The sequence below is a fragment of the Anabas testudineus genome, chromosome 7 (assembly GCF_900324465.2).
Source record: "Anabas testudineus chromosome 7, fAnaTes1.2, whole genome shotgun sequence".
NCBI classification, from domain to species: Eukaryota; Metazoa; Chordata; class Actinopteri; order Anabantiformes; family Anabantidae; genus Anabas; species Anabas testudineus.
In genome coordinates, this window is record NC_046616.1 from 13,141,430 (window position 1) to 13,168,227 (window position 26,798).

Consider the following 26,798-nt stretch of genomic DNA (forward strand, 5'->3'; position numbering starts at 1 on the left):
TTAATACATGCCTCAGATTTCCATTTCTTATTCTTGCTGATTTGATGTTGCTGTTATATCTCTAAGAGAAACTGTTAGGAAAACATCTACAATGGCTCCAGTATATCTGTGTGATGTGATGGGCTCTACGGCTCATTAGGCTTTGCACTAATTGCACTTTGCCTGCTTGTCATTTCATGTGTTTGCTTCCAGTGTTGGACGCCGGTGCCTTATGGAAACATGCCCCACAATCTACATGCAACCATTTTTCTGTGGTAAAACACAGCAATATAAATACATGCACACATTCAAGTATGCATTTGAAGCACAAACACTTTGTTTTTAAGTGACCATGATGTAAGCATTGATTTTACAATTACAATATGATAGCTATAATTTTACTACACAAGAGTGAACTAAAAGATTAGCGAGATCAGCATGAAGCGCCCTTCGGACACTCCTTATCTGAATTCAAACAGGCTGAGGCTTGCTCTGCAAACACACAGATGGCCATACTAATGTTTGTCTGGTGTGTGTATCAGTGTATAACACTGTAAATTATGATTCAAGAATTTTGTGGAAATTTATTTTTTAAATAATTTAACCTACATATCATAAGTTTTATATTTTCTAGCTAATTCAACTAAAAAATTCATGTTTTTATTGACAGAACTTAAAAACATTAGTTCTTCTGACTTGAAGTCTTAACTTATAATTTAACTTAAATTATAAGTTAAATGAATTCATTTGAGTTCCCTGAACTTGTTAAATTAAGTTATTAAAATACCAAATAAATTAGCATATTAGTAGACTTCCCAGGATGCATTTGTCAAGTTAATGCTCTTAAAATATTGTTATTCTTAGTTCTTTAAATAAAATAGTCATGGTGGAAAATTACTATGTATAACTCCTTGAGCATCAAAACTTTAACTGATTTATTTGTAACCGCTACCTTTGTGTGATCTCCATTTTACTATACATTATTTATAGCCCTTGTAAATGTAATTCTTCCTCCAACATGCTTCCATTCGCTTTCTGTCATAGTGCAATGCTCACTAACAAGAGAACTTTGTAGGCTGCATGAGTCCCATACACAGCTGACTATATTTGTTGAACAGGGTTTAACAAATGTGAGAAATGTCTTTACAGATGCCTGCTGTGCTCCAATTCCTGTGCTGCTTGGTTGGTTGACAATATGCACTATTGTTGCTAATGCGCTCAACAATTGAGCACCATGCAGATGCCATACATGCTCACTAATCAGAAAAATCTTCCTTTTCAAGGTTTCTGTCCCCTGGGCCTGTGCTAAAGGATTCCAACCTAGAAAACCATCATCTGGTCTGCTTGCTTATGCTTGGTGGCTCCCAGAAATAATGTGTATGTGTTTATCATTCTCTGTGATGTTAAAATTGTGGGGTATCTGACAGCATCCTGCCTCCATGATTTTGCATTTCTTTGGGACTTTACATAATTGGCTGCGTTTGACCATAATCACATTAAAATTAAAGCACAAAACCCCTGAGCATATCCTGAATTGCCTGTACATATCTTATATTTCTTCATTGTTAAAGGCAGGCAGAAAAATGTTAATTGTTAATCTAAAATCTTTCTAAAAGCAGTAAGAAAATGTATCTCCCTGTTTGAATGTGTACTCTACCTGTGTGTCTGTTGGTCCCATCCAGACTGGCAAACTCTATGTAGTCTTCCCTGGCATCTGCCCAGTATATTCGGTCATTGATAAAGTCCAAGGTAAGTCCATTGGGCCAAGTGATCTTATCTTCTATGATGACACTTCTGTTTGTGCCATCCATCCCAATCCTCCCAATGTGCGGGTTGTCACCCCAGTCAGACCAGTACAGGTACCTAACCAGCAGGGGATTTATGACAGTGTTAAAGTTACAGAAGAGTAAATCAAATAACATTTAGCTGAAATTCCAAAGTTTTTCGACAACTAATAAAAGTAGTATCTTACCCATAGCGTACATCCACAGCTATAGCACGAGGTTCCCGCAAGCCATTGTTGACCAGCACAGTCCGGTAGGCTCCATTTAGTTTAGACACCTCAATTGTGTCTCTGCCTTTGTCACACCAGTACAAGTTCCCACCAACCCAGTCCACTGCCAAGCCATCTGGGTTACTCAAGGAGGTCCTGTGTAATACCTGCCAGATCAGTGAATCACATGGTTAGACAAAACGGTTTCTAGTCAGAGACTCATTCACATTTAAAGTGAGATTTCCAATTAGATTAAAGGGTGTTTGACTTTCTCACTAACCTCCATGTTGCTGCCGTTCATACGCATGCGTCGAATCATGCTGCCCTGAGTGGTCACGTCTGTCCAGTAGATCATCTGCTCTGCATAGTGGAAGTCTAGAGCCACTGCATTATTCAGACCCTGAAACACACACAGGTGCAGCATTAACAGGTGTGTGGAGGGCTTGATGTGCTGTCATGAGTCAAACTGAGAACCAATGTTTCTCACCTGTTTTATGAGAGTGTAGTTGGAACCATCCAAGTTAAGTTTTCTCAGGTAGTACCGGTTAGCAAAGATCAAGTAGGGCTCCTCTTCTGCATCCAAGAACCAGACAGAAAACATATGCTTCAGAACTAAAAAGGCTACAAGCCATCAACAAAATGCAAAACATACACATGCGTGCCTTACCAGATGTAGACTTGCAGATGGTGGGGTCATTGGGGCTGAGTTCAAAGCCATCCACACAGAGACAGTGGAAACTGCCATGTGTGTTGATGCAGCGCTGGGAACAGGGATAGGTGGTTGTGCACTCGTCTATGTCCGTACATGTCTTCCCATCTCGCTTAAGCTGGAAACCAGGATGACACCGGCACTGGAACCAAGAGCACAAGAGATATGTCAGAATTTCACAGTGTTTTGGTTTCAAATTACAAGGGCCTGCCATTGCCTGTCATAGGACATCTGTGAGCCATATTGCTTAGCCAATATCTAACACTAACATGAAATCTGATTGTTGCTGTGAAGGAAATGTCATTTTCTTAGTTGTCTTACAAGCAAGAGTACAGATTCAGATTCAGATAGGTTGACATCTAATATGCTTGTAAATTACAAGGCACAAACAAACATCATCTTATCACTGCAAGGTAAAAGCACTTTTTAAAATCAGTCTTTGTGTTTTCAAAGAACTCCGACGCACTCGCCCACTTTTTCACATTCAAGTCCTTCACTTTAATGTGGGAACCTGGAGTTGGCATACGCATGATGGAAGTCACCAGTTACCAGTGATGGTGACGTTATGTACTAGTACTGTGTGAACTCGAAGGCTGTTGTCCAAATTGCTCTGTATAATAAGCTTTAACCACAGCCTCAACACCACAGACATGAGAGTTCACACTGAGTTCAAGTTGTTCTAAGACTGGCCTCCTACTTTCAGGAATGGGAGCCAAGACATGTTTTTGTCTTACATAACCGCATGCCTGAAGCGAGTGGTTCACAAGTCTTTTTCTGTAAGTCCTCCCTAACTCACCATTAATAGCATACACACCATTTGTCTCTGAGCGAACAGCCTGCATAGAAGACATAATGTCTTGTCTAATTACAGACAGCGAGTTCATCAAGTAACTTGATTTGTTTTATTTGCAATATCAGTTAAAAACAACAAATTAGATGACGTACCTTGAAGCCAATCTTGAGGTCATCACACAGCTGCGTGCAGCCACTCAGCTTACTGTTGAGACACTCGTTGATAAAGCAGTTGAGTTCATCAGAGCCGTCACCACAGTCATCGTTGTGGTCACACAGCAGAGTCTCATTCAAACACTTCCCATTACGGCACACGAAGGCTGACTCATTACATGCCCTCTCTGAAACCGGAGACAATGAGCATTTTATATTAGTGTTGCTTTGAAACAGGATGCAGGTTACTGCCTTTTCCAGCATGAAGTTTCTTATCTGATGATTCATTCTTATACGTAATCCCTACCTGAGTCAGTGCAACGAGGGTTCTTGGGAGCTTCATCCGAACGATCCTGACAGTCAAACTCTCCATCGCACTCCCATTTCTTCTGGTTGAGGCAGCGACCATTGGCACAGCGGAACTCATCTGGACCACACGTTGGGTATTCTACACCAGAACAAGAGTGTATTTGATATTAAACTCAACCTTAACCATTAATCACACTGTCTAACTATTTTAAAGTCAGGTTTTTTTTTTTGTTTTTTTTTTAAACTTCCTCAATTTCACTTCCATGAAACAAAATAACATCACTCACCACATTCTGGAGATTCATCAGAGCCATCAGAGCAGTCTATGTCATGATCGCATACAAAGTGCTTGGGGATACACTGTCGGTTCTGGCACATGAACTCATTCTTGGCATCACAAGTGTTGTTGGTGTACACTGGAAGTGCAAAAAAACATCCACTTTAGTTAATGGACATAGAGCCGTATTTTATAGCCGTATTTTATTTTACTTAAATCACAAGATCCCACTCACTGCAGCCGGCTTTGACGCTCTCATCAGCTCCGTCAGGGCAGTCCTTGTCTCCATCACACTTCCAGCGCTGAGGCACACACATGTGGGAGCCGGGACATTGGAAAGCCTCAGGACTGCAGGTCTTGGATTCTGTGACAACATTGTGGAAAAGTTATGTGATGATATACAATCAATCATTCACGACTGGCTGTGGGACAAAGTATTTTTACGTAGGTGAGTGTAAATAATATGTTACTTACTGCATTTCTGGTCTTCATCGGAACCATCACCGCAGTCATCAGAGCCGTCACACACCCAGTGGCTGGAAATGCAGCGGTGGTTCCCACACTCAAACTGGGTGGACGTGCAAAATTTATCTGCAAAGGAAGCCAGAAAGAATTTTTTTGATTAATTCACCCTAACCATAATCATGTTTTTCCATGTGCAGTAGCTGGAAGTCTAAAGAAACGGTCTTTTATAGATAAAAAAAGAAACTCTATAGAAGACTGACCACAGTGTGTCTCATCAGCACCATTCTCACAGTCATTTTCCTTATCACAGGTCCAGCTCATAGGGATGCAGCGTCCACTCGGACAAGCAAAGAAGTTGACAGGACATTTAAGTTTCCTTTTATCTGGAAGACAACATAAGAAATCATAAAGTAGAATTAATAAGAACAAATGGGAAAAGCTGAAAGTATGTTAAAGGTGAAACACAGCAGCCAACCTGGGCAGTTTCTCTCATCTGAAAAGTCTCCACAGTCATTGTTGCCGTCACACACCCAAGAGGACAGATAACAAAGCGTGGTTTTCTCGCAGCTCTGGAAGGACGCTCCTTTCACTCCCAGGCGGAAAAAACGGGAGCAGTCTGTGGGTTCTGAGAATAATGGAAAAATAGTTTGAACACTACCTTATAAGAAATTTACAAATTAAGCACTGGTGAATAAGCAGTTGAAACAGAATTACTGTATAGTAGATTACTTACGGCAGTTCATTTCGTCACTAGCATCCTCACAGTTGACCACCTGGTCACAGCGGCTGTAGTTGGAGATACAGCTTCCATCTTTGCACTGAAACTCTCCTGCTTTGCACAGAGTCACTGCCGGATGCAAAAGCATTTTTCAATTGACATTTTTGTTTAACAAAAGTAAAGAACAGAGTGGGAAAGAGGTAAATCCTAGCCATGAACTAAAATAGTTCATTTATTTTCTGGCACTAACCCACTCATTAACATGTAGAGGTAGTGTTGCAGTGCTGTGTAGGCAGAAAAGTTAAAAATAGTATTGTATCTATAAAATGGACATTAATAACTTACTGTTACAGGGCAGTTCATCTGAATGGTCCCCACAGTCATCTGTACCATCACACCAGAACTGGTGTCCAATGCAGCGGCCATTCATGCAGCGCCTGTAGCCTTTCTTGCAAATTCGATTAGCTTTGGAGAAGGAGCAGTGATTAAAGTTGGCTGAATAGCAGATACATGTTTACCATACATAATTGCAATCAGGTCATTATCGGCAGATTGAAATAGAAATGACGACTTTTGACAGGTCATTGTTTACTATATATCTATATCTATATCTATATCTATAAATAAATAAAACTCTCACCACAATAAGACTGCTTCTCGTCCGACTTGTCCTTGCAGTGTGCCATGCCATCACAGGTCAGGCTATAGTTGATACAGTCACCGTTTCCACACTCAAAGTCATCCACACTTCCACACGATATATTCAGTGCTGGTGAGGTAGAAACATCTTAATTACACATAGTTCAAAAACAACTGGGAAAGATTTTCAAAGACTTTCTCTCTCTCTCACAAGAGCAGATGTTGTCTTCCAGAAGTTTTCTGTCCCCACGGCAACTGCAGTTGACCCGTCCATCAGACGTGGGCAGACACAGGTCCTGGCAACCTCCGTTATTTGTTCGGCAAGGAGAAAACTCACCTGAGCAATGTGTAACACAGAAGGTTTGTTAGGGTACTAACGTGGTTTTACAGTGAGTTTTGACTCTGCATTAAATCTGACTGGCATGAGGCCCAGCACCATGTAAGTGGGTGTCAAGAAACTGAAACTTATTTATAGTGTGTAAGCTACCACACTAAGACTCTACAGCTTGCTAATGACTCTGTTAAATTAGACTAAACCATGCTCCCAGGGACACTGTTAATATATGCTGGTGTTCAGCAGGTAAAACTGTAACAAATTCATGAGGTTAGTTTACTGTGTTGGCATGGAAGCATTTGTTAAATAGCCATAAACTCAGCTTAGGCCGATGGGATTGTTGTTAATGTTGCAAATATTTGTTAAAAAAGTTGAACAACAACAACAACAAAAATCATAATAACAATAAAGGCTACTCACAACTGTTGGTGTCATTAGCTACAGCAATGATGCCCATTGGCTGCTGAGGGATGTCAGCACGCAGCACTTTCATGTCTCCTCCTGTGTATTTGTCAGCTCTAAGGACAGCCCTCCTAACCCAGTCAGTCCAGAAGATGTAATCTCCATACACAGCCAGGCCAAACGGATGGACCGGCTCATTCTTCAACAAGACCTGAAACAGAAGATTATATGTAGCTGTAACTTCACACAACTCTAAAGTTTTATTGAATATCTTGATGCTTTTTATAGCTAAAATTATTTTTTAAAAATCAAAAATTTATTTCTTACATAACGGTTGCTTCCATCGTATTCGCAGCGTTCAATCTTGTCCAAGGTGGCGTCAGAGAAGTAGAGTTTCTCAGCACGGTGATCTATTGCTAAGCCATTAGGAGTTTTAATGTCACTGCCAATGATCACAAGCACATTGGCTCCATTCAGAGAGGCCCTCATGATGCTTGGAGCCTGCTCGTTCCAGTTGGTCCAGAACATGAGGCTTTAGTAGGAACAAACACAGTGTAAGCATGGTGATGTCTACTGGGACCTCACAAAAATGTTATAATTGACACAACTAAAATAAATCTGCTGCTCAAACTGAAAGAAATAAGTTGGACCTTTACATGTTCTGTGTATATATTGAGTTTTTTGGATTAATGTTTTTTTAAATTTGTGTTGGAGTGGAACTTTTCTGCTTGTGGTTCATTTTCTTTCTGTTTGAATTTAGAGCAACTGTAACAAGGAAGAACTATGTCCCTCTGGGATTAATAAAGTTTTTAGAATCTTGAATCTTAAAACCCTGATACTTACTCCTGACACTCATCCAGCACAAAGGCTCTGGGGTGGTCTTCTCCAGACATTGTGACCACTGTGTTGCGGTTATAGGCCACAGATCGGCTCTGGTCCACAGTGTGGCGAGTGATGGTGGAGGTTGTATAACTGGTCCAGTAGAGTGTATCCCAACCTCGGTGGTATGCCAAACCCTCAACTGACCCAACATCTGTAGAGCAGAGAAGGAAGAAGTTTGCCCTAGGTAAATATTTTGGACACATGATAGCACTTTTTCCAGTGCAAGTGCTTTTTATTGCTTTAAGAAGCAAAAGGTTTAAGAGGAACAAATATTTTTTTTATTTACTACAACAAATATCACCACTCAGGGGGTATTAGTGCAAGATTTAATGAGGACCTTCAGTAAGAGTTCAACAAATCATTAATCACTTCCATTGGTTTAACAAGTTGTCCCTTAAGTCTGCGAGACACTGTTAAAGAGGCAGTGGTATATGCTTTTAAGGTTTTTCTCATTTTGCACTGTGAAAAACAGAGAGACAAGTGAAAAAGAAAAGAGTAAAATAGAAGTGCTACCACACAGATCTGAGTGTATACCATCATTTAATAGATGCACATACAAAAACACCTTCCTGTGGACACCCTCATTCATGGTGACTACTTGTTATGGAAAGAAAACTGCAAGTGGATCAGCCTGAGTCATTTTAAAGACACAAACCCAGATATGGAAATCAACCATGAACACAGCATCATGGAAAAGGACACTGTACAGCAGCCTTATGGGTTCCAAGGTCTATATCCATCTGTTTTCAGTCACACTAGCAACCACATTTATGACTACTTACACCCAACAATAAAACCCTTAACACTCCATGGAACAGTTTGATCTTTTACTGAAAGTCAATAATTGCTCTTTAATAGATGTTTCAGATGAATTGACAAAGTGCCACAATCAACCTTAATGCAGGATAATATTAAGGCTGATTACATTGTTAACCAACCAAATTCCAACTCAGAGACCAGTTTACAACTGAATACACAGTCACCTAAACAAAGTCACACTTGTGTATCTTCAATTATCAGGCTGTACAAAATACAAATGAGACAATGATGTGCGTGAGCAGCTAATTGCTTAGATTTAATGATGATCACAAAGGGGACAGGGATGAGTAAAGTTAATCCAAGCCAGTGACACCTAATCAAATATAGCAGCCTGCCCTCCCCTTGCCTACATCAGCTCAGCCCCTAACTACTGTGCAAATAATGAAGAGAACCTGCTGGGAAGAACATATTACCACTCAGAACAGAGCCGTTCTCACAGTCACGGGAGCAGTGCTGTACCTCAAGTGACTCATTAGAATTACTAACATTTTGTTACTGTTTCTTTTTGTCACTATATATTTTTTCCTTCTATGACTGAATGCACCGTAACTCTGAAGAACATCAAAATGGACAACATGCCTCCTGCTGTGACGACCACTTAACATCAAGTAGCATTGACTGTTTTTAAAGTGGAATATCTGTCAGCGACTGCTGGGATGAATTTGTCCACTGTTGCCTGGTTTCAAGAAATCAATACGGCCACAGAAGAACTGCTGCGCTGACATCGCTCTGGTTTTGACCCAAGCTGCTCCTGCTTGAATTACAAAGAAGAAGATGATGATGCATGCGATGAAAAGCCACGGTTCAAGGACTCCTCTTTAAGGTCATGTTTACAGTTTTTTGTGAAAACCTTGAAAGTAGCACAAGATTTAATATTTTTCAGAAAAGTTAAGTATTTAAAATAAACAGCATAAAAACTAATTTTATTTTCCAGTGATGGAACCTTTAACTAACTGCCATCATTATGAGTGTACTGGTGGTCTTATAAAGTGTGGCCATGCCTGTGACTAATACAATTTAAAACATGAACTGGAGCCAATGGATGCGTTTCTCATACACTTTGTGAGCATGCTGCTCTGATACTTCACATTAATAGGCCATTAAATCAATTACTCAACAGTCTTTTATTGTGATTCCATGGAGATGTTGGGGCAGAAACTAAACAGCACCAATCTTAACAAAATGAACTGGGCATATGAGGCTTTCTATAAAACCATGGTGCCTATCTTGGATGGGCTAATTCTGGTGAGTGGTCTTGTGGGCCAAACCCTTGTCATCACCATCCTCACTGGCAGAAGAAGGAAAGAAAGCCAACCCCCACATGGCACAGATACTCTGCTGCTGGCTCTTAGTGCTGCTGACCTGCTGTTGCTGCTCTGCCTGCCCTTCCACACTTCTGCTATCAGCCTGGGATTTTGGCCTTTTGGCCCCTTCCTGTGCAAAGCCATCAGCTTCCTGGGTGTGGCCTGCTCTGCTGCCTCAGTGTTCACCCTAGCAGCTTTGGCCGTGACACGCTACCTGACTGTGGTCCACCCCACTTGGGCATACCGTACGAGAATGCACAGACACGTAAAGCTGACAGTGGTTCTGCTCTGGATCCCTGCCTTGGCCTTGGCAGCACCACAGTTTGCCTTCCGAACACTTACAGCGTCCAGAGCTGTTTACTGCTTTGCCTTCCTTTCTGACTTAAGCCAGCTGGTCTACAGCACTGCCCTCTTCTTTTTTGGCTTTGCGTTACCACTAAGCATCATTGTAATAATGTACGCTAAGATCTTCTGTTTTCTTCGACATGCACGTCTGCTGGGGAATGCTTCCCATCTGGAACGTTACCAGAACCAAGTCACTTACACATCAGCTCTCCTGGTCGTGGTTTTCACTCTCCTCTGGCTGCCCTCCTACGCCCTCATGTTTTCTTTCATTGGAAGATCTATAACAGGATCACCTGGTTACAATACCATTGCTATTCTAGCCAGACTGCTGGCGTCCTCTGTAGCAGTGGTAAACCCTGTACTGTACGGCCTTATGTCTCAGAAGTTTAGACGCGACTTACTAAAGCTTGGGAGGGAGCGCTGGACATGGTGCAAAAGCTGTCTGACCGGTTGCCTTCATGTGATGAGCAGGGACATGGTACAGCCCTTTGAGCTGGACACAAGCTCAGAAAGAGGCCAAAACTGAGTGTTTACGTGTCTAAACATCACCAGATGGATGTGCACGTTTGCATATGAAATACTCATGGTGAGCGCACTTTTATATGGAGTACTATCCTCTTCTAACCTCCACTGGAGCCACTCTTCCTAATGGGATGGACTGGATAACTAGATGAAAAGCTAATGAGGAGAAACTAGCCATTTGCCCCACCCAATCTGTTCTAAACCTTTTCTTCATAATGTTTCAATAAACATATCAGCACATGCATTTTACTTGTTTTCCTGTCTTTTGTACCAAAGAATACTGTTTTGAATACTGCTTGCTAAGAACATCTTTGGTCGCTGGATTTTAAATGCAATGTTTTTCCTGCACAGAGTTCAACAACCTGCTCTTGAATCATTTAAAAAGAGCGGGATTTAAAAGGCACTTCAGTGTTGAGACAGGCAAAAAGCACAGTGTGTGTTTCTGTGTGTCTTCTACAGGCGGCAGCCCTAAGTGATCTAAGTCAATCTTGTCTGGTTGAGGAGGTGCAGCTGTGTGTACATCACGGTGGATCCTCCTGGGTGCTTGTGTTGTCAAAATGTGTGATGATGGCTGTTTACAGTGTCAAGGGGATGAGGGACAACATTCAATTATTAACAGAGATGTTAAAAGACAGGATACCCACTAGGCAACACAGCTGAAATATATGTTTACAGTCTGAGTGAGGAGAAAGCTGCTCTGGCTACATCGAGGAGTGATGATTAGCAGAGCTTTGTGAATTTTCTGAGGTTAAATATAATTAATACGATTGATCCAAACTTACTGTCCACCACTATCTTGCGATCTGTGCCGTCATCATTGATCTGCTGGATATTGCCAAAGTGGATGTCACTGAAGAAGATGCGGTTAGCTCCCTTTCCTCCACCACCATGGTAGTCAAAGCTGAGAGCAATCACGTTTTTCATGTGCTCAGGGTCCTCAAATGGCTTTATTGGTGCATTTAGGTTCGTCTCATCGGACAGGTGGATGCTTTTCAGAATGGTACGCTCCGAGTAGAGCAAGTAGCCGTCGTAGTCGCGGCAGCTGCGGTTGTCTTCTGCCAGCATGCCATGTGCACAGGCACAGGTGCGCTGCTCGTTGCCACGGAAAAGACACAGCTGTTCGCAGCCACCATTGTTGTCTTTGCAGACGTTGGTGCCTGGGGAGTGTGATACATTCATTAGATGTGTTGCCAAATGATGAGTCTGGTTAAACACAGCTTAGCATCACTTCCTGGGGGTTGTTAATTAAATAGGGTAGTGGAGTGTGTTACTTTATACGTATTCTGGTGAACATGTATTTTCCCCATACTTCTTACAGAAAAGGATAAACATTAGTTTTTATGGTTATGTTTAAGTGTATGTGTATTTGTCTTTTCCTACCTTGTTGCCTCGCCCTGTTGAAAACTTTGATGTCTTTCAGCTGTACACCAATGCCTGTCCTGAGCTGCACAGCATCTGTAGCATTGTCTTTGCTGCCTCTCTTAATGGAGCCATTAGCATGAGTCCTAAATAAAAGACAAGACTGTGAGTCAGCAAATGCTACAATACAGTGAAATCTTTCACGTAATGCAACATATCAGGCAATAAAAAGTATTTTTATTTAAAACAATGGAAAAACAAAGAATAAGCAGAAGTCCACATATCCACTTTACTGACCTATCACTCCAGTAAATGTATTCCCCAAAAACAGACACAGCAAACATGTCCATGTTATTGTTAGCCAGCACCAACTCCCTGTTCTCTCCAGTCTCCAGGTTGATACGCTCAATCTTGTCTGTTCTGGCATCACACCAATACAGCAGACCGTCCTGCAACGACAAAGTTAGATTGTGTTAATTAGTTGGGGAAAGTCACATTTTCAGAATGAAGATTTAACTTAAAATTTATTTTGAGACTAGTTTGCTGGTGTCCTCATAAGTTATAAAAATATCAATATCACCGGAACGCTCTCATTATTGAAAAACAACTTGACATACAAGTCTGGCAAATGCAGTAAAATGGGACATTAGTCAACTTCTAGGCTAATAACATTAAGAGAAGCCAAGTGCAGCAAAAACTGGAGTCCAATCAAAGAAATCAGTTGGGAGGTATGGGTTAGAGGTACTTTGATTTATATATTTAAAAAAATAAAGCTGCAAAGGGTTTCAAAGTAATCTCAAGAGTTTAGATATTAATCAGTCAACAGTTAGGAAAAATATAAATACAGTTGGTTTAGACTGTGGCTGCTCTCCCTAGAAGTATGCAGCCAAGTTAAACACTTGACACTCCTTGACACTCCCTAACACTATTTGGAAAATGTTTGGAGGTTGAACTGCTAGTGAAGGAAACACAGCACTATGTATGGCATACAAAGTGTACTGCATACCAACATGACAGTATCATCCCAAATGCAAAGCCTGAACAGCTTCATCATCATGGGTAAGACTTATTCCAAGACTATAAAGGTATCTTACAGGATAAAGTCAGGGCAAATGTGTTTCATGTAGATCTTAAGTGCTATCATGTTGGTTGTGATCCACACCTCATAGTCGATGGAGATTCCATTTGGCCAACTAATGCTCACATTGACCATGACCAGCCTCTGGGAGCCATCCAACCGGGAACGTTCAATACGCGGGTACTGACCCCACTCGGTCCAAAAGAGATAGCTGCGCAAAGGGACACAGGAGATTATTTAAACATGCACTTCTGCGGAAATAAAAAAGAACTACACCCCGTGTGCATTAAATCCTATTATAGAGTTAAACTGTTGGCAGGAAAGCTTACCCTTTCACTGGGTGGACAGTGATGGCTCTGGGTTTATCCAGGCCCTGGGAAATGACAACATAGCGGAAGGAGCCATTCAGCCTGGCCACCTCAATCACGTCAAAGCCCTGGTCAGTCCAGTAAATATTGCCTATAAACGTAGAAGGATTTAAATCAGCCATACTGTCCTACCTCTGCTCATGCCATTATGAATTAGGTATGCTTTAGTGCTGATTAGAATAAAAACTTGGTTTAAAGTTAGGCTTGACCAGACCTGCTATCCAGTCAACGGTGATGCCCTCCACCCTGCCAATGCCATTGGTTACCACATCTTCTCTCCACGTCTGATCTCGCTTAGCCCTGCTGATGGTGCTAAGGCCCATATCCACCCAGTAGATGGTGTCATTCTCTGAAAAGCAATAGGCCTTTTGTATCTCTGGGATAGTGGCAACTTTAAAATGTCTAGTTAGTGATGTGCCTTAGTGTCACTCACCAGCGTGGAAGTCGATACCGACAGCCAGAGAAGTGCCAGACACTGGTACCAGTGCATCAGATTTATCTGCTGGATCGAGTGGAATTCCTCGGATCCCCTCATGAACAGAGTAAAGCAGGAAAGAACCCATACCTGTTCAGAGACAATACAGGAAGTTGTTGATTTTAGCACAAACTGCATTCCTGATGTACAGTGTGACTGTTGCTGTGAAGCAGCGTCTTACCTTCACATGATTGCTGACCCGTCTTGAGGCTGTACCCAGCAGTACACATGCAGGCCCTGGTTGTTGGTGAGGTGGGCAGACAAAGCTGAGAGCAGTCGCCATTGTTGTTACTGCACAGGTTGATACCTGCTACAAGACAAGAAAATCAGTGATGCCTACAAAAATTGAGGAATTGTTTTGGATGAAGACCAGATTTTACCCTGAATGGAGAACAATACTGGCAATAAGTAAAACATTTACATTTTAATTTAAATTGCCCTGCTCTAATGAATTCTGTAAAATTACTTTCTAGGTTATTACTAACACAACCTCATGGAGTAAAACTTTTCCTAAGTGATATTTCCTACCTTTCTGCACATCCTCATCATAGATCCTCATGTGCATCACAGGGGAGGTGTTGTTACGCAAAACCTTCCAGTTTCCTCCATCCTTCTTGTCACATGTTCCTATTCGGTCAGTTCCCTGGTCTGCCCACCACAGCTTTTCTCCTAGAGTGAGGGAATTTGATGCATATCTTAGTATGTTACCACTCGACTAGTGTTTTGAGACACTGACCTGCTAAGAATGTAAGACGTAATATGTATGTAACCAATAGTAATTAGGATACATTATTATCAGTATTATCTTTTTCATCTTACCCATAATAGCCAGTGCAGTAGCCTTGGTAAATTTGCCTTTAACACCTTCCAGGATCTCAAGTTTAGATCCATCCAGCTGACACCGGTTGATTGTGCTGTTTCCTGAACTGAGCCAGTAAAGCTGCTCTTTCTCGTAGTCAATAGAGAGGCCTGGGTGGAAATTGTAATGTTATTTCACATATGCATCTCTCACACTAATGTGCTTCATCTGTGTTACCTAGCAGAGTTTAACAGAGATTTAGTGTTATTTTTCAGTTCTTTGGAAGAAGGTGGTACATCTGCTCACCTACTGGTCCTTTTTGATTGGTGAAAAGTGTAGTGTGGTTGCTACCATCCATGTTGGCCATGCTTATGTTGTCACCATCAGTCCAGTACAGCTTCCTGGGGAGAGATATGGGTAGTATTAAAAGTGGAGAGGAAGAGGAATGCTCTACCAGAGACTCATTACAGAACACAACATGACACAGTGAGAAGAAATTTGAAATGAAAATGTTAATTCTCCTAAGAATAAATTTAGTTTCTAAAAGTACATGAGAAGTCAACTAAACTTTTAAAAACAGCAGTGATATGGAAACCAGAAAAAGAGCATGAAATTGAGAATTCACTAAAGTGGATAAAGGCCTAACTAAGAGAAGATTATACTCACCCTAGAAGAGGGTGCACCACCAGGCAGTGGGGTTTGTCTAAACCCTGGACAACAGCATTCTTGAAAGATCCATCTAGTCTTGCCACATTGATCTGCTTCTTATTGGCATCATAGCTGGTCCAGAAGAGGTTCCTAGACACCCAGTCTACTGCCAGGCCATGGGCATTAGGAAGGTCTGGGGAGGGGAGTCAAGACCACAAAGGGAAACGTCAGTTTCCTGGGCATGCAGGGTTTTATCACTTACTTTCTGAACTTTTATCCAATGTACATTTATGAAAGTCTAACTTCTTACTGAAATAATAATTAAATCAACTGACCAGCAGACACAACAGTCTCCACCCCTGTGCCATTGATAAATGCTCTCTTGATTGTTTGCGTTCGGACGTCCGACCAGTAGATGCGATGCTCCACAGCATCATAATCCACTACAGTCACGTTGTCTATGTCCGGCACAGTGAAGGAGATGATGTAGTTATAGTAAGGGTTGTCGATGTCTACACCTCGGATCTCGATCTGACGAGCATAAAGGAGGAACTTGCGAGACTCTGAAAAAGAAAACAAGTTGGTGAAATTTGGAGTAGAAGTAGTCTGTATATGTGGGTGCTTGTGTGTTTGTAAGCGAGAGTCTTTGCCCCCAACCTTTGCAGGTGCGTTTGTCCGACTGCAGCTTCATTAGATGAGGGCAGGCACAGGAAAAGGTCTGGTTGAAGTTGATGAGACAGAGGTGGGAGCAAGGACCTTTGCCATCTCTGGTGTCACATGGGTTGGGAGCTAAACGACACAAAAAGTCATGTGGTACTGCAGCGAATGACAGAGGGATGCACATGGAGGAGGTGCTTCTTTAGGCGTTCACAACACGTTCTATCTCTGGGACTAAATATGACTATAAAAGTTCCCTATATGCTCTAGTAGTAGATTAAGCCTATTGCTTTAGAGTGAGATTGATTTCCAGTGTTTCACAGTCAACGGTTATTTTTAAATTTGTAATGGACCTGTTCATCAGCGGAACATCAAGGAAAGTGAGATTGCAAAAAAAAAAAGGCTGTTTACCTGACCTGTCAACATAGCTTGTTGTTTCTACACTGTCATGGGCATTGAGTGCAGCTGTCAATCAACAATTCTGGGAGATCGCTCTTTTCCTGCCTCCAATTACAGGCCCTAGTGCCTCTCTGCTCCTGCAACATCTTTCAATCCCATAGCCACTGGCTACTAAACATCAAGTTTCAACAATGCTACTGCTGTGTTGTCAATCATGTGCATCGCTGAGATCCTTGTATAACATAAGTCTCAGAAGAAGAGTTTTATTTCCTACCCTGCCAGTGGGAAAATCCAAACAATGAGGTGACTTTTTGATCAACGAGGCAGCGGGAGTTGTCCAAATTGCTGCTGTTGTGAGGAGACATCTCGTCTCACAGCAATAAAAGGTCAGCTGTCTTAGGGGAATAGGAGCTGTGAATCAACACAGTCAGCAACCGTGAACTTGCCACCATTTCTCCTTTGAGTTAAAACTCAATCCTTCAGGCTGAGAGGCAGGGGTAGATCTGAGATGTCTCTCTTTGAATTTCAGCTTCTATATACACGTTTATACGCCGGTTTCTGGTGTGCTACCTACCCTCGGGTTGTCTGGACGGATGGTACACCTGCAAGTCAAAGGGTTGTGTGTTTGTGCGCTGGACTACGGTGACGTTGTGTCCTGTCCATTTGTTGGCTTTGGCCAGAGTGTTAGTCCTCCAGTCAGTCCAGTAGACCTCGCCTCCATACATGGTGACAGCAAAGGGGTGGGACAAATACTCATGACCCCGCAACACTTCAATCAGCCCAGAACCGTCGTACATAGCAGAGTAGATAGCATCTGACCTGAGGAGCAGTAAGGCAGAGATACATTCATTACATAACAGGACTAACGTGTGTAGGCTTATGAATATACAAATCTGTATCTGTACTCTAGTTTTTTTATTCGCTGAGCATGGCTGCATGTTTATTAAAATTACAGAGGCAAGAAAAGACAAGAAAGAAAGAGAAAGTGGGTGATGTAATGAGTGAGTGGGTGGATGCAGTGCAGCAAGAGCGCTCTGTATAATCAGAGACTAGTGGCAAATGCTACCTGGCATCAATCCAGACAATGCGTCTTTCCATGTAGTCCACAGTGAGTCCATTGGGCCAGCCACCGCTGCCTGTCTCCCTATGGATTGTGTGTCTGCCTTCACCACTCATAGATGCTGCCTCAATTCTGGGCAGACTGGCATCCCAGTCGGTCCAAAACAGAATTCTGCCAACAGAAAAATAGATCCGTGTGGAGACATTATCAGAAACATTTGAGATGATCTCACCTTTATAGACAATAATGTACAAGTAATGTATCCTGCACCAACTGTAATTGAATCTCAAAATAACATTTCCTTACACAGTATATAAAGGATAATTACAGCTTTAGAATCTCTTGATCAGTATCAGTATTAGCGTAGTATGTCTCTTACCCATCACGAGGGTCAAGGGCAATGGCCCGGGGATGTTCCACCTCCCCAGCCAGCAGAGTGGTTCTCATGGTACCATCCAATTTAGCCACTTCAATCTGATCCAGATTGCTCTCCACCCAGTAGATGTTTCCTGCTATCCAGTCCACAGCCAGGCCCTCTGGAGTAGCCAGTCCATACTGAATCACCACTTCAAAACTGGTTAGAGCTTTTGAAAAAAGACACAGAACATTTTTTAAATCTGTCTGTTTTTTTTAAGCACGTTGTGTTAGTACTGCTTTAAGACGAGATCAGCTGTAACTGATTTAGTGTATTTAAGTTAGTAAAATATTTAGCATTCTTTACTCTTAAGGAAACCGTCAGTGAATGGCACACCACGCACTGCTGCTGTGTCAGTGTGACTTTGACTACTCAAACTCTAGTGATCTACTTCTAGGGAAAAAGGATTCAGCACCAGATGTCCCTTACTTTTTATCATTTCCCAGAAATAAATAGCTTTCACACAAACTGAGTGCAAAACCATAATATGTGATAATCTCTGGCTGAGGACAAACAGACCAATTCTTCTCAAGTGCTTCTAGCAGCAATTAAAAGGATAAGGGACAGGCATTTTTAACAGTTTATATAAAGGTTGCTGTGGTGGAGTTGCCATTCCGTGCACATGCGTTGGTAAGGGTGCCTTTATTAAGTTGCAGGCCCCAGTCAGTATATGCCAACAACTTGGAGATGTTGAAATTCTTTCAGGAGCAAGCAGCAGGATCTGATTTATGAGTTGGTCATAATGTCCCAGAAGCCCTGTTTCAGTGGAGAGGTTCGAGGGCTGGGAACTGAAACCACAGTGTGTTGTGCCTCCTATACTGCATCAGTGCTGTGGCTGCAGTCACGCACAGCAAATACTGAGACAAATGAGAAGAGACAAAGCCTTCCGTGTGCTCCCCCAAGTGTTGTGCTGGCAACACAGCCTTGATTGGCAAGGAGGCCTGGGGTTTTGGAGGAGGGAAGTCTGACAATGACCTGGGAGATTTATTCAGGGTCACAGACCTCCACTGCTGACCACAGTCTCTTTTTGAAGACATTTGGTTCTGAAAAAGTATGTGTGTATTTGCTGAGTTGAAGTTAATTTCGAAGACAGGCTCAGTCAAAAGCACAAACATGATTTGCTGTCTCAGAGGGAACAATGGACGCATTGTTATGTACAAAAAGATGACACTGAAAAATGACCTTATAACCATCTAAATTAAAAATGTTCATTCATTCCACCACACTATCTGTCTTTTACTGTAACCTAAGCTTACACAAAACTGTCACTAAATGGATGCCTCACCTCCATTTTCGGATAATTTCCCACGGTAAATCTTGTCTTCCACAACATCAGTCCAGTACAGGGTGCTCTGGTTGAGGTGAAAGTCCAAAGCAATGGTGTTCCTCAGTCCTGGTACCAGCACACTAAACTCCCCCTTGTGAAGCTCAATCCTTCTGATCTCATTACGGTTGGAGAAGATGATAAAAGGTTTGAAGGGATCTGAAGGCAAAGAAATGATACACAGGCTCAGTAAAATTCACCTAGTCTAGATTGACAAAATCCATTGCTAGTCTTGGATCACATCCTGCCAAATCTGTCTACATCTCCCTCATCCATCCCTTCCAAAGACACCACAATACATTAAAAAAATTTTATACTTATCCTTTAAATGCACCGCAAAAATAGCATTATTATCATGGTGGAGCTTCCTCGGCACATCCAAGTCTTTATAACAAAGTGTCCGTTTATACTTACCAGTACTTTTGCAGCTCTCCATGTCAGCCTCAAGCTCCCAGCCCTTGTAACAGGAACACTTGATGCTGGATTTCTCCTGCTCGCACTTCTGGCTACACTTGAGGTGTTTGGCACAGAAGCTCTGGATTTGGCAGGTCTTGTTGTCAGCCCCCAGCTCCATGCCCAAGGGACAAGAGCACATGTAGCCCTCTCCAGGAATGATGGTGCAGTTGTGACTACAGCCACCGTTGTCCAGTGAACACAAGTCTGCATGCAAGAAACAGAGATGAAAGGTTTGGGAATATATCTGTGAAAGGGAGGCTGTATGTACCATTTGTGGTTTAGTCTATAGGAAGGTATTTGAATATAATGAATATTTTACCACAAAGTTTCTCATCAGAGCCATCTGGGCAATCGTCAGTGCCATCACACAGCTTTTCCGCAGGCAGACAGATGGAGTCGTTGGTAGCACACATGTGGTGAGACAACTTGCACACCAACGCCTCGCAGTTGTCCTCATCTGAGTTGTCCTCACAGTCGCTGTCTCCATCACAGACCCAGGCCTTGCTAATGCAGCGAGCTGACATGACCAAGACGACATCCAAGACATGACAAGACTAACTTTTAGCTTTTGCTGTTTTTGATGTTTATCATAATATATTAATGAAATAAAAAAAATAAAATATAATAAAAGAAATTCAATCTATTTCATTTTCATGCGTGTGGCAAATATCACAAGCGTTCTGTGGCTCTCTTTGTCACAGTCGTGGATATGTCTGAACAAAGCTGTGAACATTATAAATATATTCTACATGACAAACCTGCAAATAAATGTCCAAGTGCTGCTTTATGGTGTTACAGCCCACTTGTTTCATTTATTTGTCCTATTTTGTGCTATTTGTACTAACAGCAAAATGAATCTTTAACTGATATTGTCAGAAATGCACATCACTCCTCTACCCCTGTTGCTTAAGGCAGCTGAAAGCTTCCTTACCAGAATCTCTGCAGCTGAACTTGACAGCAGGGTCACACATGTGAGTAACGCCCTCACAGTTGTTCTCATCGCTCAGGTCCATACAGTCTGTGTCGCCGTCACAGCGCCAGCGATTGGGAATGCACAGGCCATCCATCCGACACTGGAACTCATCTACATGGCAGCCACCTGGAGGACGGGTAGCTGCAGAGAAACAAGCAGGAAAATGTGTTGCAAAATTAGCCAACTGTGTAGTTTAGCCAATCTGAAAGAAGCAATGAAACCACAAACCATACAGTTGGCCTACACCTGTGAATAGGAAGAATAGGCCACTCTAGACAGTAGTTAATGCGTAGGTGTGGTGGGATGCTATGGTATGTTGACAACCTGACTCTGAGCCAAGTCAAACAACAATGACACACACAGCTCATTGACTGATGTCACTAACAGGTTAAAGGAAGCGCTGGGGAGATGGCACAATGACATCCTCTCATGGCAAATGTCAGCACTATAGCCAGGCTAAAACAGGAAACGGCCTCGGCCCCTTCCCCATAGAATACAATATATAGGAGGATAGGGCATTATCATTGTTTTTTTTGTTTTTTTTTCTAGTTAATGACTTCCAGACGGCAGGACAAGAGAACCCACAAACACACACTCAGCTAGACACACACACACACACAGAGCGCAGACTGCTCATTAGACTAACAGGTCATGCTGGGCCCATTTCTGCATGCTGAGACTTGACAGCAGTTGGCTGTGTTTCTGCATGGATCAAACTGTACATAAAACATCAGAACACACAGTGTATGAGAGCTTACGCTATGACACTGTCTTGGTTTTAGCAACAAAGCAGTTAAACAAGTACAAGTTCCAAATTAGTCAACAATAGCCGCCAGTAATTTTCTACTGGAAACATGTAAAGTCATCACTACAGCATAGTCAAAACATCTGTGCCACTTACAAAAAATGATGAAAGAGTTTTTTATTCTCATCTAACCACAAAACATAATCATTCTGTGAGAGGATTTGATGTAAATGATAAGTGGAAGCCAGGGCAGGCAGAGGCATGTAGAGCACAGGAAACAGTGCAGGGAAGAGAAATTTCCAGACTTCACTATGACAGCCACATCACAGTTACAAACAGCAACATGTAAACATAGGGAAATACAATATGTGTGACGAGCATGGGCCAGAAAAGAAAATGCTATTCACAGCAGTACTTTTTCAATTGGGTATTCACTGTATTGTTCCCTACCCTGGTTGGTACAGTTGGCGTGAGTCTCATCACTGTAGTCTCCACAGTCATTGTCGCCATCACAGGTCCAGTATTCTGGGATGCAGCGGCCACTGTTACATTTAAACTGGACGCTGGAACAAGAATGGCTGCAGCCTGCTTCGTCACTGTTATCCCCACAGTCATTGTCTGTATATGAGCACACACACACACACACACATCAGTGATTTTACTGGATTGTTTAGATGTGCAGCTTTGTGAGAAGTGAAGGAAGTCTCAGCAGATGATGCTTACCGTTGTCACAACGCCAGTTGATGTTGATGCAGCGTCCATTGGCACAGGTGAACTGGGTCAGTGGGAAGCAGGTTGGGTATGCTGGAAAGAGAGTAGATGTAAAAATCAAAAGCATCTGAAACTAAAACATGCTCTTATATATCTCATATAAAAGTATCAGATAAAACTCACCGCAAGAGTCTGGTTCATCAGAGCGGTCTCCACAGTCATCATCTAGGTCACATGTCCAGGAGATAGGGATGCAACGCCCACTGGCACAGGGATACTGGTTTGGTGGGCATGTGCGAGCTGGTGGGAGAATAATAATAAGTTTTCCTTTTTTTAACAACATCCTTGAATCAACACTGAAGCATCTGATTAAATTGTTTCTGTTAAACAGGAACTAAACCTCATACATCTAAAATTCTCACTAATATTGCAATAATATGTAAAAATAGCGGCAACCCAAAAACAGCACTCTCATCTCAACTTAACTGAGTTAAAGACAAAATGGAATCTCCTTCAATTTATCTGAGACCCTGAACTTGTTCTTATAGAAGCATCAAATGCTGTTAGCCATAGACCATCAATAGGTTTCGGCCTATTATAATTGAGCATGTAGATTAACACATCCTCTTTCACCGTCTGTAAAATAATGTCGGCATCCACTTCACTAATTGCAGCTGAACAGTTAAAAGAAGCAGGTTCTAATGTGCCAGTGTTTTTCTATTTTCACTTAATTTTTTTCATCAATGCTTCAAACTAATACATCTTTACAGGCTTAACTACATGATGTGTTAAGTTGTTTTGTTCAGCAGACAAACTTAACAGGGCCAGATATGTAATAATTTCCAATTATATAGCTCACACAACAAAAGATGATTAAAAAACTAAAATATTCTGTAAAGTAAAAAAAAAACTCCAACGTCGTAGATACCAGAGCAGGTGGTGTTGGATTCATCTTCATCATTGCCGCAGTCATTGTCACCATCACACAGCCATCGCAGGGGGATGCAGCGGTTGTTCTGACATTTGAATCGGTCAGCTGGGCAGGTGTGCTGGTCTGGAGGATGAAAACAAAGAAGTGTCTTTTAATCCTTCTTTTTCAAAAACATCCGGCACAATCATTTACTGTTGCTTTGTGTGTTTGACATACTATTAAGTCAGCTACATAATGCTATAATCCTTTAAGTATGTCACATAAAAGTAGAGTAGAACACCCAAGACAAATATGAGTCTCTGACTAATGGCTGATGATGAGAAAACTGATCAGTGAAATTACAGCCACATGCACAGGAAGACATAACCTTGGAAACTGCTGTCAGTTCGCGTTAGCTTAGATGGTCAAACAGAGTTTGTTTTTTCCTATGTGTTGCTGTGTAACCATGACAGTGACGTGGTACGCTTACGACAGAGCTCAGGGGCCTCATCACTGTTGTCCAGACAATCATTGTCCCCGTCACATTTCCAGCGCTCTTGGATGCAGCGGTTGTTCTTGCAGGCAAATTCCCCTGGCTGGCACTGGGGCGGGGGCACGTAGGAGGGGTTGGCTGAAGATGAGATCAGGGGTGGGAGCAGAAACAGATGGGCCATTGAGACAAGAACTAAGCACCAAAACATAAACATTTTAATGGTGCCTCGGTCAGCTTTTGTCTTTTCAAGTAACAGAAATACTGGCGGGGGTTCTTAAAAACCGATCATTCTTGGAAAAGACAGCAGCTTATAGTACTGGCTGCTGTACAACTGCCCAGCGTAGAATACTTAAACAGCATTGACTCCCGCTGGGCCATTACTTTTCCACAACCTTCCCCTTTAATCTTTGGTGAAGGTACCTTTGCAGGTGACATTATTGACATCCAGGATTTGATCGTCAGCACAGCCGCAGGACCTGCCGCTAGGGGTAGCAAGGCACAGACTGCTACATCCGCCATTGTTAACTCGACACGCATTGGAACCTATACAGAAGGAAAAAACAGAAATTAGGAAGATAATCAAATACACACAATTTTAAGTGCTAAACTATACTGGTCATTAGGCCATTATGAATCAGGACAGTGGAGATGTACCTTGCTGCTGGTGTGCATCATACACTCTGATCTCAAAAATAGGTGGCCTCTCATTGCGGAGCAGGGTGACTGTCTTTGTGACCTGGTCCAGTTTATAGATGCTGCCTCCACGATACTCATTCCAAAACAGGAATTGTTTGTAATGACACAAGCCAAAGGCATGGTTAAGCTCCTGCCCCTCATAAACCACCTGTTAGATCAGGAAACAGAGTTTTTAATATCTCAAAATACTACTAGGAAAACAAAATGCAATAAATAAGCTTTTTTTAACAACTTATAATACATACACCTAAATTTGTATCTTAATATATTCCATAGGCATCACCAACCTTTCGCTCAGTGGTGTTTAGGTAAACCAACTCTATACGGTCGTAGTATGCATCTACCCAATACAGGATGCCCTGAGGAATGTCCAGACTCAGCCCGTTAGGCCACAGCACCGTCTTGCTGGTCAGGAAAACTTGGTGATGCGAACCGTCCATCCAAGCTTTCTTGATCTTTCCTCTGTTGCTCTCTGTGGGGTCCTCCTCCCAGTCAGTCCAGTACATCCATCTGAGAGGCAAGAAGAGATATCGCCACATTCAAAAGGCATGCAAGATGAGTCAAATCAGAGACAGATAGAGATGTTAAAATGAAGGTTTGAATGTTGAGGCTCTTTTATGAAACAGAAAGACTATCCAAAAATCCCTTGTAAATTCACCAGCTCCCACACTCAATGTTACCACCAAGCTCAACAAAAACCTACAATACAGGCAGCCCACCACCGTCCTCTCCCACCGTCGAAAGCTGCTCCTCTCAAACATTTTAACTGAATTAACAACATTAACATAGCATTTATGAGAAAAAGTATACCCGTACAAACTACAATATTCCTCCCTCCAGTTTCTCACCCATGCTGAGGGTCCACCACAATGGCACGAGGATGACTCATCTTTCCCTCAATTAGAGTCTTGCGAGTCTGTGAAGCCTTCTCCAGCCTGGCAACACTGATAGTCTTCTTAGGACCATCATCTGTCCAGTAGAGATTACCACCCATCCAGTCTACTGCTATCCCCTCTACTGTGTGGATACCTGCAATAAGCAAAAGCGTGTGTGTGAAAAGGGAACTATGAGTCAGCCAATTTAGGATAAATATTCAGAGATTAAAATGAAAATGAGATGGAATAACCTCACTGAGGTCTTCTGCTCACTGAACTCTCTACAGTAGTTAGGATTTGGTTAAAAAGTATACCTAGCAGGAATCGTTTAATCCTTACCTTCTTTTAGTATAGTATCTCTCTCCGTGCCATCTATCTTCTGTCGGCCAATAATGTAGCTGGTGGCATCAGCAAAGTAGATGAATTCACTGGCGGCATGGAAATCCAAAGCTCTGGGGTTCATCAGGTTCTCAATGGGAATCATGTACTCATCAGGCACTTTAGCATTCATGTCCATGCCTCTGATAACTCCAGGACGACCTTTACCATACACCAAGAACAACTCATGGTCTGGTTCTGTAGATGAAAGACGAAGAAGAAGAAAAAAAACACCCTTAATGAACAAATGTTATTACCTCCATCACTGCTGTTGTAACCACTATTACTCCAACCTCATCATCAATCATGTCTGCTGAAACTAATGGGACAGAGTTCATCTTTGTCAAAGCAAATTTTCCCCTCACTCTTGATACTCACTCTTGCAAGACTTGCCATCGCTGCCGAGACTGAATCCTGAGCGACAGCGGCAGGTACGGGTCTTGTGGCTGTTGCCCAGCAGACAGATGTCAGAGCAACCTCCAGCTTTCCCAAACTGGTCAAGGGCACATGCATGACTGCGCACTAATAAAGACAGCACAAAAACAACAGTGTAAATGTTTTCAGCCGATGAATATGGATCAAATAAGTCAGCAATCAAAGAGCTAAACTATGCCTTATTCTTGAATGAGCACCTTGAGGTTGCCGCCTCTGGTGGTATACATGCAGCGCTGCTCCCCGGTCTACCCGTGTCACCACCTGGAAGTCAGAGCTGTTGAAGCGGTTCACTCGGATCACACTGGTCTTGGGGTTGAGGTTGCCTTCATCTGAGTTTGTAGCATACAGGTAGTTCTCAAACACAGTCAGTCCATATAGGTGCTCAATCTGAAATACATTGAGATAAAAAAGCAAAAGCAAAATTAATTTACTTTTAGTAAAACAATCAAGATGCATAAGTAAAAGGTTGTGTGAAATAATTTGTGAATATATTTTTATCTCTAAACCCATCTGACAAATCCTGCATTGCCAGACATCTCTAAAAATTATATCTTAGTATAAAACAGATTCTGACATTCCTGAAAGACCAAGAGAGAGAGAGAGATAAAGACACAGACAGAGATAAAGACAGAATGTGTGCATAAACTCAGCACAGGACAGCGAGTTGGGATCATATTACCTCCCCCTGCATCTCACATAGGCACACACACCATCACCTCCCCACCGCAGTTCTGATTTCATTAACACAATTACTCCACTAAAGGTTTGAGCCAAGATTTAATAGGTACAGACTAACATGTTTAGAGAGGCACTAACCAGGAAAAATCACACTCTTTAAGTAATATCAATCAAGAAAATAAAAAGGAGTAGGAGGAGACTGACTTTACTCATAAACATGGGAG

General features: G+C 42.1%; 2 protein-coding genes across 4 annotated transcripts in view; one reads left to right on the plus strand and one right to left on the minus strand.

Annotated features, from left to right (window-relative positions):
- Positions 1 to 26,798, minus strand: part of lrp1ab (low density lipoprotein receptor-related protein 1Ab) — a 76,097-nt gene that overhangs the window by 10,745 nt on the left and 38,554 nt on the right. For 2 of the 3 annotated variants that reach the window (XM_026367452.1, XM_026367450.1), the window contains exons 9-60: positions 26,094 to 26,283; positions 25,840 to 25,983; positions 25,423 to 25,659; positions 25,057 to 25,237; positions 24,496 to 24,718; positions 24,167 to 24,356; positions 23,933 to 24,055; positions 23,510 to 23,650; positions 23,038 to 23,163; positions 22,293 to 22,409; positions 22,122 to 22,202; positions 21,849 to 22,016; positions 20,612 to 20,794; positions 20,000 to 20,197; positions 19,639 to 19,884; positions 19,186 to 19,383; positions 17,865 to 18,069; positions 17,492 to 17,656; positions 17,000 to 17,244; positions 16,027 to 16,158; positions 15,705 to 15,932; positions 15,388 to 15,562; positions 15,028 to 15,122; positions 14,742 to 14,891; positions 14,451 to 14,591; positions 14,104 to 14,232; positions 13,881 to 14,012; positions 13,662 to 13,796; positions 13,409 to 13,538; positions 13,164 to 13,290; positions 12,299 to 12,450; positions 12,023 to 12,147; positions 11,425 to 11,799; positions 7,614 to 7,803; positions 7,098 to 7,302; positions 6,789 to 6,981; positions 6,246 to 6,371; positions 6,036 to 6,164; positions 5,741 to 5,860; positions 5,411 to 5,524; positions 5,153 to 5,302; positions 4,938 to 5,060; positions 4,687 to 4,803; positions 4,448 to 4,576; positions 4,223 to 4,351; positions 3,934 to 4,074; positions 3,627 to 3,814; positions 2,640 to 2,823; positions 2,460 to 2,545; positions 2,253 to 2,372; positions 1,952 to 2,139; positions 1,637 to 1,842 (exon numbers count right to left, since the gene is read on the minus strand). In XM_026367452.1, the coding sequence (XP_026223237.1) occupies positions 1,637 to 1,842; positions 1,952 to 2,139; positions 2,253 to 2,372; positions 2,460 to 2,545; positions 2,640 to 2,823; positions 3,627 to 3,814; positions 3,934 to 4,074; positions 4,223 to 4,351; positions 4,448 to 4,576; positions 4,687 to 4,803; positions 4,938 to 5,060; positions 5,153 to 5,302; positions 5,411 to 5,524; positions 5,741 to 5,860; positions 6,036 to 6,164; positions 6,246 to 6,371; positions 6,789 to 6,981; positions 7,098 to 7,302; positions 7,614 to 7,803; positions 11,425 to 11,799; positions 12,023 to 12,147; positions 12,299 to 12,450; positions 13,164 to 13,290; positions 13,409 to 13,538; positions 13,662 to 13,796; positions 13,881 to 14,012; positions 14,104 to 14,232; positions 14,451 to 14,591; positions 14,742 to 14,891; positions 15,028 to 15,122; positions 15,388 to 15,562; positions 15,705 to 15,932; positions 16,027 to 16,158; positions 17,000 to 17,244; positions 17,492 to 17,656; positions 17,865 to 18,069; positions 19,186 to 19,383; positions 19,639 to 19,884; positions 20,000 to 20,197; positions 20,612 to 20,794; positions 21,849 to 22,016; positions 22,122 to 22,202; positions 22,293 to 22,409; positions 23,038 to 23,163; positions 23,510 to 23,650; positions 23,933 to 24,055; positions 24,167 to 24,356; positions 24,496 to 24,718; positions 25,057 to 25,237; positions 25,423 to 25,659; positions 25,840 to 25,983; positions 26,094 to 26,283 (8,425 nt within the window). The remainder of the gene's footprint in view (positions 1 to 1,636; positions 1,843 to 1,951; positions 2,140 to 2,252; positions 2,373 to 2,459; positions 2,546 to 2,639; positions 2,824 to 3,626; positions 3,815 to 3,933; positions 4,075 to 4,222; positions 4,352 to 4,447; positions 4,577 to 4,686; positions 4,804 to 4,937; positions 5,061 to 5,152; positions 5,303 to 5,410; positions 5,525 to 5,740; positions 5,861 to 6,035; positions 6,165 to 6,245; positions 6,372 to 6,788; positions 6,982 to 7,097; positions 7,303 to 7,613; positions 7,804 to 11,424; positions 11,800 to 12,022; positions 12,148 to 12,298; positions 12,451 to 13,163; positions 13,291 to 13,408; positions 13,539 to 13,661; positions 13,797 to 13,880; positions 14,013 to 14,103; positions 14,233 to 14,450; positions 14,592 to 14,741; positions 14,892 to 15,027; positions 15,123 to 15,387; positions 15,563 to 15,704; positions 15,933 to 16,026; positions 16,159 to 16,999; positions 17,245 to 17,491; positions 17,657 to 17,864; positions 18,070 to 19,185; positions 19,384 to 19,638; positions 19,885 to 19,999; positions 20,198 to 20,611; positions 20,795 to 21,848; positions 22,017 to 22,121; positions 22,203 to 22,292; positions 22,410 to 23,037; positions 23,164 to 23,509; positions 23,651 to 23,932; positions 24,056 to 24,166; positions 24,357 to 24,495; positions 24,719 to 25,056; positions 25,238 to 25,422; positions 25,660 to 25,839; positions 25,984 to 26,093; positions 26,284 to 26,798) is intronic. The other variant, XM_026367451.1, reaches the window with a different exon arrangement.
- On the plus strand, positions 9,609 to 10,753 carry LOC113167078 (galanin receptor type 1-like). The gene has a single exon (XM_026367457.1). The coding sequence runs from the start codon at positions 9,609 to 9,611 to the stop codon at positions 10,644 to 10,646; it is 1,038 nt and encodes a 345-aa protein (XP_026223242.1). The 3' UTR covers positions 10,647 to 10,753.

Excerpts from the sequence above, each read along its gene's own strand:
- LOC113167078 (XM_026367457.1), top strand. The coding sequence starts at position 9,609 with ATGGAGATGTTGGGGCAGAAACTAAACAGCACCAATCTTAACAAAATG.